Source organism: Zootoca vivipara, chromosome 14 (assembly GCF_965207765.1).
Source record: "Zootoca vivipara chromosome 14, rZooViv2.hap1.1, whole genome shotgun sequence".
Taxonomy (NCBI): domain Eukaryota; kingdom Metazoa; phylum Chordata; class Lepidosauria; order Squamata; family Lacertidae; genus Zootoca; species Zootoca vivipara.
In genome coordinates this window covers 25,199,812-25,213,592 of record NC_142597.1, presented here as the reverse complement: position 1 = coordinate 25,213,592, position 13,781 = coordinate 25,199,812, and the positions used below count along the sequence as shown (strand labels likewise).

Here is a 13,781-nt window from a genome sequence, read left to right as displayed (position 1 = left end):
TGAGATCTACAGGTACATAGGGCGGTATACAAAATTTTAATAACAACAACAACACATAATAAATAGTAATACATTGTACCTTCTCCCCTCCCTCCCTCCCTCCCTCCTTTCTTCCTCTGTGCTTTGCAAGCATGAGCTGAAAAATTAGAAGCTTTGGCTATAGATTCCCCATCTCTGCCATTAGTCCTGCCTGATTCACTTCAATCCTTTCCTTTATCATCTTTCCTCCTAAATAAGTGATACAGGGTTGCAGCTGTATTGCTATACACCAGGGGTCACACCCTTCAGTGGATCTGCTTTGAACCCTGAATGAACTTGCCTGGCTGGAGTGTGGCCCTGAACTTTGATAATGCCTCTTGCTTGTCTGGTTGGAGGGTAGAGAGGAGTGTGGGACTTGCCCACCACTGCCATCTGGCCCTCGCAATATGCCTAGAAGGGAATGTGGCCACCCAGCGGGTGGCACTGTGGGTTAAACCACAGAGCCTAAGGCTTGCTGATCAGAAGGTCGGCGGTTCGAATCCCCGCAACGGGGTGAGCTCCCGTTGCTCGGTCCCTGCTCCTGCCAACCTAGCAGTTCAAAAGCATGTCAAAGTGCAAGTATATAACTAGGTACCACTCCAGCGGGAAGGTAAACGGCGTTTCTGTGCGCTGCTCTGGTTCGCCATAAGTGGCTTAGTCATGCTGGCCACATAACCTGGAAGCTGTACGCCGGCTCCTTCGGGCAATAAAGCAAGATGAGTGCCGCAACCCCAGAGTCATCAACGACTGGACCTAAAGGTCAGGGGTCCCTTTACCTTTACCTTTGCTATATCCACTTATCTGTTGAACTTACTTCTGAGTAAGCACGGATAAGGTTTCACTGTGAACTTGCATTGGAGCAAAGGAGGGTGGGGAGTCCTGTGGCCTTCCAAGTGTTAATAGAAGTATTTGCATTGAAAATAATACATTTTCTAAACAAATAGTGATATTGTGTTGAATAAAATCAGGGTGTCTTTTAAATCAAACAGAATTATTTGTTTTTAGTGACTAAACTATCCAACTGTGTTGTACCCCCCAAAATAACAGAGCTAATTTTATTTTTAAAATGTCTGTGCTGCCTCTCTATCAGTTTGAGATGGGTCACAGCTATCCATTTTAAATGCAGTGCTAATACAGTCAATACAATTGAACAATTCAAACACTGTGTGTGTGTGTGGCCAGGGGAAGCTGCTGTAGCACAAGGCATTCCCTGCCCCCTTTCATTTATCCTAGTTGGTATCTGTACTGGATTTGAATCAATTTTACATATGTGTTATTGATGTTTTTGTAGATGTGTGTAACAACTTGTGTATATATAAAACGTGTGCATGTTGGGACCAGTTTACCTATGAAATCGCCTACCCCATATGTGCCCACTTGACTGCTTCAGTTAGTGGAATTGGAACCTCTGGAGGTGCCTAATTATACTCCTTCCACATTTGTAAGAACTCCGTCATTTAGTCCAGCAGCAGCTGCACTTTGGAACTCCCTGCCCATTGAGATCAAGCAGGCTCCTTCACTGCACTCTTTTCTACACCTGCTAAAAGCATTCCTGTTTAGACAAGTCTACTCAGATGCTTAAAATTTTTATTTTGTTTAGTGTTTTAACTTGTATGTTTTAAAGCAGGGGTGTGAATTTTTCTTGGATTTTCTTGTTTTAATCTTTTTGTAAACCGCTTTGAGGTTTCTTACAGTTGGGTGGGGTATAAACTTTATGAAACAAATGAAGCACACGCACATACACGTGCCTTAGGTGTTTTTCAATATGCAATTGTTCTGTATATGTTTTTATTGCACTTTAAATTGCTTTGGGATCTCTCATGGGACGTGATTTATAAATGGAAATAAATGATAATAGTACTGAAAGTTAGAACGTGGGGAGCTCACAAAGTCCAAGTGAAACAAAATTAAAAGGGGTGGATAAGCCCCTTATTTAAGAGGCTTTGTATAGTGGATGCACCCCCCCCCCACTTCCCTTCCTGAGAGCAGAAAGCAGTGAAATGAGCGTTTGGCACTGTGGACAAATTTAGGGCTTTTCCTTGCAAGAGATTATTTTGCCTGTCAGACCTAGACTGCTTTGTAAACCCCTGTAATCTGAAGCTCAGCCCAGGGCAGGCTAATTTTACTAATGCTTCCCTCTGTTGCCTCGTCCAGCACGGATCTTTCCACAGGCCCTGCCTGCAATCTGGGCAAGCACCGGAGTTGGCAGGCACCCAGAGAAGACCATTTTTAGCTTGGCAAATCCTCTCTGAGCCGCACCCAGCTTTCTCTCTTCGGCTGGCTCCGATGCAGCACCGCAGCAGAAGGTTAATTGCCAGAGGCCTTGTTAAGGTCACTGCCAGTTTTTTTATTTTATTTCTTTACCGAGCATTGTCTCAGGGAAACAATGGCTGCTTTGGGCGCGAGAGAGCTGCTCGAGGGAGCTGTCTGCTGAACATTCTGCCACTGTCGTAAGCAGAAGCAGCTTAGGCCTGTCTGATATTGTTACCCTGAGCGAGGTGGGATGAAGGCGGCTCGTTCCACCTCCTTCAGTTCCATAATCCATGGACAAAGACCACAAAAACCAAAAAAGGAAACACTGCTTAGCTCTAAGAAACTTGAATGCCAAAAAAAAGGGGGGTATGGCATAAGTCAATACAATGATGATAGTTTTCACATCAAAATACACTGAACCATAGCAATGCAATTACTTACGTATTGACAGCCAGTCCTAATCAGTTTTGACATCCCTTGTGTGTTTTGACTCTGATGGTCTTCCTCAGAGGTGTACTCAGCGGCAACCCTTTTGAGCAGGGATAGCCACCATGGTGCCCTCCAGATGTTGTTGAATGACAGCTCCTATCACCTCTGACCATCAGTCATGCTGGGTGGAGCTGATGGCAGTTGGAGTCCAACATCAGGAGGCCACCATGCTGGCTACTCCTGATTTTGTGTGACCACCTTTTCATTTTTAGACTTGCCAGCTGCCCCAAAGACACCTGTTATCTTTAAGAGATTCAACCTCTTGATACATGTTCCCGTTCCGGAGTCCCTTGGACCTCTGATACATCCCTCCTGTTCAGTGTCCCATTTAACAGTCTTTCCCCACATTTTGCAGGAGCGGATCCAGGTTTCCTGCTGCATCACATGTCAAAAGGCTGTTAAACTAGAACTCATCCTTGGAACAAGTGGGAGCCACAGCCAATCCTGGTCTCCTAATAAGTGCATGTACACACAGGTTCCACTATCCAAACACACGTTATACAAAAATTCACTTATCCAAACACAAGGAAATTGTACCTGCAGACCTCACAATACACGCCTCAGATTCAGTTACCCAAACAGCCAGACTTGCGTGTAGTGCTATAAACAAATAAGCAGTAAGCCTTACATTTTGTGTTTTGCTGGTCTGCTGCAGCTGTGGTAAAAGGGAGGGAGGAAGAAGGAGAGCTAGGATGAATAAGAGTGCATTTTTCCTTCCTTGTTTGCTTTTTGCAAGGTTTCAGATGGTTTTTCTGGGTTTTTTCAACATTTTCCAGCCAAAATTCCATAGTCAGGAATGCATTAGAAATCAAGGGAAATTGTCAGCTCCTTACGCGTGAACTGTTGCACACACACACACACACACACACACACACACACACACACACACACACAAATATGCAATGCATGAATCAGCCTTCACTGATTGAGCCTACCAAAATCCTGGGGTTTTAGTATCTTCCCTCCTGACCAGCTTAGGTGTCGTGACACTAAAAGGCCCCTGGACAATTAGATCTGGTTGAAATCACCTTCTCTCTCCCTCCCAACTAGACAGTCAAGGAGTCACGCAGCGAGGCTCCTAATCCTCTTTCTTGTAATTCCACCATGGTCTGACTGGGGAAAGTTGCATAGGAGGAGTGATGTGGCTCCCAATCTCTCCCACTCAGCATCAGATGCTGTTACATCCTATATCCTATTTTGTTCACTGCTGGAGAAAGGAGAGACCTTAACTGAGATGGCTCCTCTGCTGTAGAACTGCAGGCTGTTGTCTGTGGTTCATAGTTGAAGACTAGTGACCCAGCATGTAAATACTTTGCCTGAAATGACCACTCAAAGTATTTTTGGTGTTCATGGAGTTGTCTATCCCCGCCTTCTCTCTCTCTCTCTCTCTGCATGGAGCTAAATAGTGATGAAGGATCTGTCAGTTTTGGTTCTCTCAGTTTCTCATCCCCCCCCCCCAATTTTAAATTCAGTTCCCTGAATTTCTGTAGCAATTTGTTTGTGTATTATTATTATTTTAAAAAAGAAACATCCATGAAAATTCACCATTTTAATGCACATTTCTCTAAATAAACACATTTTTGTATGCGGTCTTTACTAACACACACATTTTTGCAAAGCATTTCCACTAATCTTACGCATTTTTGTGTTTATTTTCAGTAATATATCTTCATTTTCATGTGCTCATCCCCTAATACATGTATTTTTTGGCTGGAGAACTGCATCGTAACATTTGTACAAATGCAAATTTTGAAGGATGGCTGTGCTTTGGTTCTCAAACTATTTGCCTTTAAAACTTTTTGTAAACTGCTTTGAAGATTTTAACAATCAAGCATTATAGAAATTTTATGAAATAATTCAATTAGAATAAATGTGAACTAAACTGAGCTCCTCCCCCACTCCTCCCACATGGTGGGCCAAAGAGCATTCATCTGAACACAACAGCATGCTGTGTCTGCACCAGGTATTTTTCACATAATCTGGTCCTGATATTCTCGGTTTCTGGATCTCTTGGCCTCTCTCTAGCTGAGATCTCTTGCTGCCACCTACACCTTGCAGAAGATATGCGAGCAAGCATTCAAATCAACTTCCCAATAGGTTGATTAGAGCTTGCACACACCTGGACCCTCTTGCCTGTTCCTATTTTTGTTTTCCTTGCATCGCCTTGCAAGCCAAGTATGTGTTGAAGCCTACAGTTCTTTACTCCCGATAATGACATGAATACAGCACTCCTGTGTGTTAATGCTTCACTTCTTTTAACTAATAGAATTTGCTCATGGCTATATCTTATTGTGAGCCCTGCAAGACCTGCTCACTGCTGATCTGGTCCATGCCTACCTGGCCTGAGAGAGCAGGGCCCTTGGCTGACTCCAGCGACAAGGGATGCTTCTGCAGTTCAGGATGTCTAGAGACCATCAAGAATGGGATATTGCTTAGAGGTTATTGCTTGGAGTCAGAATTTATTCTTGGAGTTGCATCTATTTCGCTATTCATCTAGACGTATGTTCTTGCATTTGTATTGTTAGACTTTTATTACAGTTATCAGCAGATTGTTTAATTTTGCTGTGCATTTATTCGCGTGAAATGTTTTTAAAAATTTATTGTTTATACGACTAATTAAATTTTGCTGGGTCTTTTAATTGAAAACGTAAAACTTTTTGATGTGAGCCCCCTTGAGCAGGGCTTACTATATCTCACTTTAGCCTCATAATAACAACCCTGTGAGGTGGGCCTGGCTCAGGTAGCAGCCCGCTTCACATGTCACATTAAACTATAGTGTAAAACAAACTATGGTTTAATGTGTATGAGCAGTGTGGCGCTCAGAAGTTCCAGTGCCATTCCACCCCCACTTCTGCTGCGGCTGCAGTGCAGTGCAGTGAAAACAAAACAGAGCCTGGCTTGTACTGTCTGAACTTGGCCTTGTGGTTTGTTTTGGTCAAACCACAAGTGTTATCTATGGTTTGTTATTAGGCAAAGCAAACGATCAGGTTCAGGAATGTGAACCTAAGCTTGTCAAGCCAATGGCCACCTTGCTAACTACAATGTTATGATGTGGCTTTCAGTTGAGTCTGATAGATTGGATATTATGCTGTGTATGTGCTCAACACAGCTGTCTGCATTTTTGGACTCTCCTAGGGGCTGTGACTATGAGGACCACCATTACAACCTCTAGCACCAAGACTTACCACTCCACCATTGGCTGTACCTCTGTGGTTTCCAGTCTGTGTTCCAAGAGGCCCAGCTAGCTGCAAACCCCTCACCATAGATCATTTTACGGCACAGCCTTATGCAAGCCTACTTGGACATACGTCCCACTGAGTGCAAAGGGTTGCATACAGCATTAGTTTCTCACCCCCTCTTTCAACTACATTCCCCTAGCAGATGAGGGTAGAAAGATTCTGTCTCTCTCTTGCCTCCCCCTGTGTTAAATGCCCCTGATGGGCCATGTTACTATTTAGGAGATTTAATAGCTTGGTCAACCTGTCTCAACAACCATGGGTTCCATGATCCTTGCGAGATGACGCGGAGGTGTTTGCTCACTAATGCACCCCCTCAGCCATTTCTTTCCTTGGACCAAAGTGGTGCAATGCAGCAAATATGCAAAGGACTCCTCCCGTGGCAGCAGGTGGATGCTTCGCTTGATTTTAAGCCTGGAGGCTGAGTGGTGTGCAATATAAGCTGCTCGGATGAGGTGGGAAGAGCCTGGCGTTTTAACACAGAGCCAGCAGCTCTTGTCGTGACTTTGCATTGTCTGATGCTCTCACTCTCATACCTGCAGAAAATAATAATGAACTGGAGTGTCAGGTTGCCCAGAACTTTATTGAAAGTGTGGGCGGATAAATTTGGTAAAAATCAGTGGTTGGTAGCAGCCTTCCCCAGCCTGGCAATCTCTAGAAGCGGTCTACAACATCATCAGCCAGCTGGGGCTGATGAGTTTGCACTTCGACAGCATCTGGAGGGCACTAGGTTCGGGAAGGCTGGTTTATAGGCAGCCGTATAATTGTCACCTGTTAGGATAACAATGGTGTCTGGTTGCACAGGAGCAGATTATTCTTTAGAAGTTGCAGATAACATCTTGACTCAATATGTTGTAATCCCCTAGTGAAAATTAAAATCTATACTAATCCTGTATCAGCTGTCTGGTGTTAGCAAGTTTTCTTTTTATATTCTTTTGTTAAGTATGTGTGTATTTGCTTTTGTAAGTAAATAAGAAGGTGGCACTGAAGGTGGGTGTATGTGTGAGCAATATCAGCACCAGCCATTGACACAATTTGCAGGGCGAGGTATCAGTATCTCTTGGTCAACAGAGAATGCCCTGCCTGCTGCAATGTTGGCTGGGGCCAATGGGGCATCCTGGCAGAAGCTCAGAAGGAATATCTGATCCTGACACTTGTTAAGAAACTTATCAAATGTCAAAGAATCTTATCTTGTGTTTATGCACATCTGGGCAAAATGTGACACACTCGCTCAGTTTAGAGCTGCAGGTTTAAGCAAGTGTAAGAAGTGATTGGGTAAAAGTCATACGTTTTTTCTTAAATGAGATTTGGTCATATGAAAGAGTTTAAAATGGTCATAAAAATAAACAGAAATATATATATATATATATATATATATATATATATATATATATATATATATTCAGATGCCCAGAAGATTTGGCTATGCTGATCCACTGATAATATAAACCACTTGGTCTTTTTAATGCCTTTTCCCCTATATCATTTACTACTACTGTACTACTACTACTACTACTACTACTATGGCTTGGGTCATCAAAAGCAGGAATTGGCCCTGGCATCTCAGGATCTCTGGTGAGCACCTGCCACCTACAGCAACTAACCCCAACTAACCTACAGCAACTAACCCCAAGGACTTCAAATCGGAGTCCCGTTCAGCTCCAGGGTCAGGAACACCAAGAGCCCTGGCCTGCCCGCCAAGCTGAGCTCAGAAGAAACCCTGCTGGATCTGACCAAAGGCCTACCTAGTCCAGCATTCTGTTCACAAACAGATGCCCATGGGAAGCTCAGAGCCCTCTCCTGCTGTTGTTCCCCAGTGAATGGTATCCGGAAGCATACCGTCTCTGATACTGGAAGGGCTATACAGTCATTGCTGCCTTATCCATCATGAAAGCTCCCTTCTGTACATCAGTGTTGACTCCCAACATAATGTGTGTGTTTTCTTCCTCTCCATGTGCAGGCCATGTTAAAAAGGAAGATTGTGGAGCTGTTGATGACCTCTGACAATAAAGATGGGCTGGCCTCTGGCGCTGTGTCAGGAGGTACGTGGCTTTGTGGTGTGTTGGAATGGGTAGACTAGAGCACACCAGGGGGGGGGGGCTCAAATGGGCAGTGTATGTTGTGTCAACTGAATCTTTAGCAGGGTCTCCTTCCCACCCCTCATCCCCAGCCATAGGTAATAGAGCAAGTTCTGCAAATAGGGAATGGGAATCAGATCAAGCTTTCTCTGTCTGTTGGTGTGTGTTATTAGCAGCTGGGCAGCACTTAGCTGTCAATTGCACTTGAGTAGGGGGAATGACTTCAGGTGTTACTTTATTCTAGGAACGGGCAACTTTGTGGGGAGAAAAGTCGCAATGGCAAGATAGAGAGGCCTGCATTTATCGTCCTCTTTGGGGTTGGACTGTGTATTGCACATTATAATGATAATAATAATTTATTATTTATACCCCGCCCATCTGGACGGGTCTCCCCCGCCACAAAATACATTAAAATATCACAGACTAAAACTTCCCTAAACAGGGCTGCCTTTAGGTATTTCTAAATGTCAGGTAGTTGTGGCCTGGGAGTGCTTTGGATTTTTAGCTCTTTGTGGGGGGCGGGGAGCATGTTTTGAGAGTGATGGCCTGTTGCACCTCTTGCTTCAAGGCTATCTAATCCCCGCACTCGATATCTCTTGAATTCCACTTTGGCTCATTTTCCAGCTTCCTTCCCCAGCTCTGGACTGCTCGGATACCTCTCTGGTCCTCTCCATCTTCTTCAGCCTCCAGTTCTTAGTGTATCGTGCCTCCTAACTTTGCTTTTTCATACTGACTGCAAACTCTGTGGTTTTTATTGTTTTACCTCTCATGGCCATCAGTCTCCTTCACAGTTTCAGCTTTGCTGAATTTCAGAGATCTTCAGTGGGACAGTGCATGTTCCATAAACTTGAGTCTGGTGAGCTGGTGAGAATCAGCTGACACAGCCTTTCTTGCTTCCCGCTTTTGTGGGAATAGGGTGAGGGTGTGTGTAAATGCTAGCTCTCTAGAATCCCAATGGTGTGGCCTAGACATTTGTATAGCTGAGCTCACATTATATGAAGGAACGTGACAGGTTTTTATGGAGTTCTTAAGTTTTGTTTTTGTCAAAGACAGTGTCTAGTCCTCATTGTGGTAGAAGAGGCTTGCAAGCCTCAAGACCCAAGTCAGTGTAAGGCAGGCATCCATCCCCAAACTTCGGCCCTCCAGATGTTTTGGACTACAATTCCCATCATCCCTGACCACTGGTCCGGTTAGCTAGGGATCATGGGAGTTGTAGGCCAAAACATCTGGAGGGCCGCAGTTTGGGGGTGCCTGGTGTAAGGCTTAAAAGGCAGAGAGAATTTGCGTATAGCTATTAGGGCCCAAATCCTCAGCTAGTGGACTGTGAGCCCCATCCTGCCATCTCAATGCTATGTGCATTGCCTGCTGCCCCCAGTGGCTTCTGACCCTACATTCCCACTGCTCATCTTTCCTTAGATTAATGTGCATGTGTATGAAAGCTGAACATATCATTTATATTTTCCGGCTCCATAATGTGGGCTTCCATTTTTTAAAAAGGTAGTTATTTATTAAATGTACTTCTCTCCATTAGCATGCTCACGGCACCTAACTCAATCAGAATTGCAGAAACCACTTAACACTAAATCAAATCAAAACGCTAAACATCTTATGATAACGAGTCATGGCAGTCTGATACAAGGTTGAGAGCCTCTGTCAACAGCTGGCGGTTGCTGATGTTGAGTGGCAGGGCAGGTCCAATGGGAGGCTGTGCTCGGCCCCCTCTGAGGGCATTGGCTTGGCAGTATCACTGTGCCAAAGTGTGTCTCAGAGGTAGCCATATTGGAGGCCTCCAGGTGTCATTGACCTTCAGCTCCAATTATCCTGAGCCAACTTAGCCAGTGGTTCGGAATGATGGTTGTCATAGGACATCTGAAGGCCGCCACTTTGGCTATCCCTGGTGTAACACTTCTGTATGTTTTGTCAGCCATTGCATGCCTATGATTTGGACAACTTATTTCTGCTTAAAACAGGGGTGGGAAACCTGTGGCCCTTGAGACTACTGGCCAGGCTGGCTGGGGCTGATGGGAGTTTGGACTTCATCAACATCTGGAGGGCTGCAAGTTCTCTATCCCTTACCCTTTGGGGAGGAAGCCATTTGAATCATTCAACCATATAGAATAAGGCCTAAGGTTATTGCTGCTCCCCATTCATGCCCCCTTGGAAACTGAGGATCAAGGTGGGTGGGAATGCTGGGAGTCACTGAATGGCTGGAGCATATTGGCATTCACCGCCACAGTCTTGTGATTGGCCTAGAAGAATCAGATGGAGGAACAGAGACATTTTTTTTCAGTGGGGAGCGGGGGGCGGGATAAGCTATAAGCTACAGTTTCCAGAATTCTTTGGGAGGGGAGCACCATGCTTTGAATGTGTAGTGTGGTACACAACCCTAGCCATGTCATTTGGGCATCCTGGTATTGGGATTCTGGGAAAGCGGAAGGGCATTTTAAGGGGAGTGAAGTGTCTAGTTTTATGAGGACACATTGGGGACAAGGGGGATTAAATTAGATAGACTATTTTGGAACACAAATACTTTTATTATACTGTTATGTTTCAGATAACAAACTATGGTGTGCATGTGTTTTTTAAAAGTATTTTAATGTTGTCTTATCCAAACACAAGCTGTATCTGCATCTCATGCTAATTCTTAGTGGTGCAACCAAAGTACTCAAAGCCTCTCAGGATTAAGTTTAATGGGCTGAAATGGCTTTTTGTATTTTAAAATCAAAACTGTTTTCCTCATGTACAAGCCACTTAGCTGGTTCCCCCTGTTTCCTTTTTTGTAACAACTCAGTGCACCCTTTCAATATTAAATTGAAGCTTATAAACCAGAAGGCTTAATTAAAGTTGTGCAAGCAAATTGCAGGTCAACCCCCCCCCCCCCCGTTTTAAATGGCGTTTAAAGTGAAGGCAGAATGCCACTAGGACAGCAAAAGAGGGAAGGTCATTCATAGAGGTGGAGTTGTAAGTTTTTGACTTCCCTCTTGGAAAAGGGCTTGATCCAGTTGTTTATGGTGAGCAGGATAACATCCTGTGGCCCCCAGCACATTACCCCCAAGGAAGTGTGTCCCTCAACACATGAAAGGTTCTAATTAGGGCTGTCCACAGGTCCCCGGCTCTGATCTGTGGTCCAACCCAAATGCTTCAGAGGGGCTCTGCTCCATGACTGCTCCTGATCCAGGCCCTAAACTGATTTGGATTTTTTTGGGGGGGGGAGAAGGAGGAGATGGAAACATGACCTTTCTCCCTGTTGCCCCTTGACCATATATTTAAGCAGGGTTTTAACTCCTAATTAAACATGTGGTTTGGTGGATAGAGAAGGAAATACACAAGGGTGTGTGCGTGTTTCCTTCTCTGCACCCTCCTGTCAGAAGACACAACCCCCCCCCCCCCGACAACCTCAGGTTGCTCCAGGTGGACCAATCCAACCCAGGGCGATCTGGGGCTGCCTCAACGCGATCTGTCCAGATCCCAGGACTCAGATTGACCTGATTCAGTTTTGGGGGCACACCTCTAGTTCTAATTTTTTTTTTTTTTTGCGGATGTGAAGATGTGTTTGCTGCTCATTGATCTTTTGCAATTACTCTTTGCAACTCTTATTGGAGTACAGTATTTGCCCTTTTAAAATCCAGGTACATATAACCTTCATGCGATGTTATTTTTGTGGAAACTGTATTAAATTTTATTTAATTGTTTAAAAATACAAATACAAGTACAGGTGGCACAGCTTGTCCCTGGGAATTGGTTAGCATACTGTTGCATCCCATCCAGGCTTGACACCTTCTTGTTAAATGACAGAACTTCCCAGCCCTGTCCACACGGGGTCACTCTCTCCCTGCCAGTGGGAAATGGGGATCAGTGGTGTGTGTGTGTGTAAGGAAGGGGAGGGGGAGATCAGTTCAGCTTTGCTCTGCCTCCTGCGCAAATGTGTTTACTGCCTGAGAGCGCACTCGTTTCTCTTGTTTGGAGTTGTCTCCTCCATCGGGCTCATGTGACAAGCACGCCTTGATCCCAGCTCATGCTTCGGATGTCACAACAATCTGCTCATTAGAGTCAACATGTCAAGTAATCAGGAGTGCGGAATAACTAGGGCTCTGAGTGATGCGGCAGAGGCAAGGTGGCTGTGAGAACACACAAAGAGCAGCGGTAATAAAAAGCATGCTTGGAAGATGAAAGAAAAGGGGGGTGTCTGTCTCTGCTTGCCTGCAGGTGAAAAAAGGACCCTGGCTTTTCTGTCCTCCTGATGATTCCCATTGACACCGTAGAATTTGCAGACCAGACCATCTTCTGACAGAGTCCTGAGTTTTTGAACCATAGTTGTCCTAAAAAAGCAACTTTCTTAACAATCAGCATTTGCTTGTTTTTTGTTTTATTTAAAGAGCAAGCTGCTAGACCTTTGTAATTTACTTACCCAAGAAGACATTTGGTATATATGGAGATATTATCCTGGTTTGTGGATCAGACCTTTAGTTCATCTGGCTGAGTTGCTATCTATTTCAGCTGCCAGTGGTTTGCTCAGTTGGGCAGAGCATGATGAGACTCTTAATCTCTGAGCTATGGGTCCAAACCCCACCAAAATATTCCTGCATTGGAGGTGGTTGGACTAGACGATCCTCGTGGTCTCCTCCAACTCTATGATTCTTTTATCACCACCATAGTGCAAAAGCCCTCTGTGAGGGGGCAGAGCAGTTCTGATCAGGGGTGTAGCTGGAGGCAGGGCGTGTGACGAATACTGAGGGCCAGGCAGAGAGGTCTGGAGGGCTGCCCATACCTTAGCCCAGGGTGCCCCCCACCCTTGCGCCATAGTCTCTGCTCAGTTCTGTTTTTGCAGCCCTGTTAACATGGAATCTTTTCACTGACAATGTCAGCAATTGAACCTGGAACCCTTTTACATGCAAAACATGTGTCCTGTGATGGCCTCCTCCATGCATCACATCCCACCATAGCTGCCAAGTCTCCCGTATTCCCCAGGAAACCCCCATTTTTCCAGCTGAAAAAAAGGATTTTTTTGTTTTTTCCGGTTTATTCTGGCGCGGCGGCCATTTTGGAACTGGGCGGAGCATGCTCAGAAGCGACTTTTGATGCAGCTCTGCCCAGTTCCAAAATGGCTGCAGTGCGACTTCTGGGGCAGCAGCCATTTTGGAACTGGGCAAAGCAGCATCAAAAGTCGCTTCTGAGCATGCTCTGCCCAGTTCCAAAATGGCGGCAGCGCCACTTCCGGTCTGCTAATTCCGGTCCGGTCCCTTATTTCTCTGACAGGAACTTGGCAGGTATGCATCCCACACATCGTGCATGACTCATTCAAAGAGAAGCCGCACACCCTTCCATGAGCTGCTGCCATTGTGCAACCAATTTGTGGCTGTAAAGGAGATAACACTGGAATCCATTCCCACCAACTTGGATGGCTTTAAAAGAGGATTGGACTAAATTGTGGAGGATAAGGCCTATCAGTGGCTACTAGTCACGATGGCTATAGTCTGCCTCTGCTGCCAGAGGCAGGAATGCTTCTGAATGCCAGTTTCTGGAAACAGCAGGAGTGCAGAGTGCTGTTGAGTTTAGGTCCTGCTTGTGGGTTTCTGCTTGGTCACTGAGAACAGGATGCTGGACTAGATGGAACACTGGCCTGATCCAGCAGGCTCTTCTCGTTATGCATATGGGGCAAGGGCAGTCAAACATGCGATGAACCAATCCATTCTCTTTTTCTCCCCGC

At 45.2% G+C, this 13,781-nt stretch overlaps 1 protein-coding gene across 1 annotated transcript in view; it reads left to right on the top strand.

The window, feature by feature from the left end:
- The window catches only part of LOC118097065 (beta-galactosidase-1-like protein 2), a 66,353-nt gene that overhangs the window by 24,493 nt on the left and 28,079 nt on the right, over positions 1–13,781 (top strand). Inside the window, 1 exon segment of the mRNA XM_035139649.3 lies at positions 7,957–8,038. Coding sequence (XP_034995540.3) covers positions 7,957–8,038 — 82 coding nt within the window.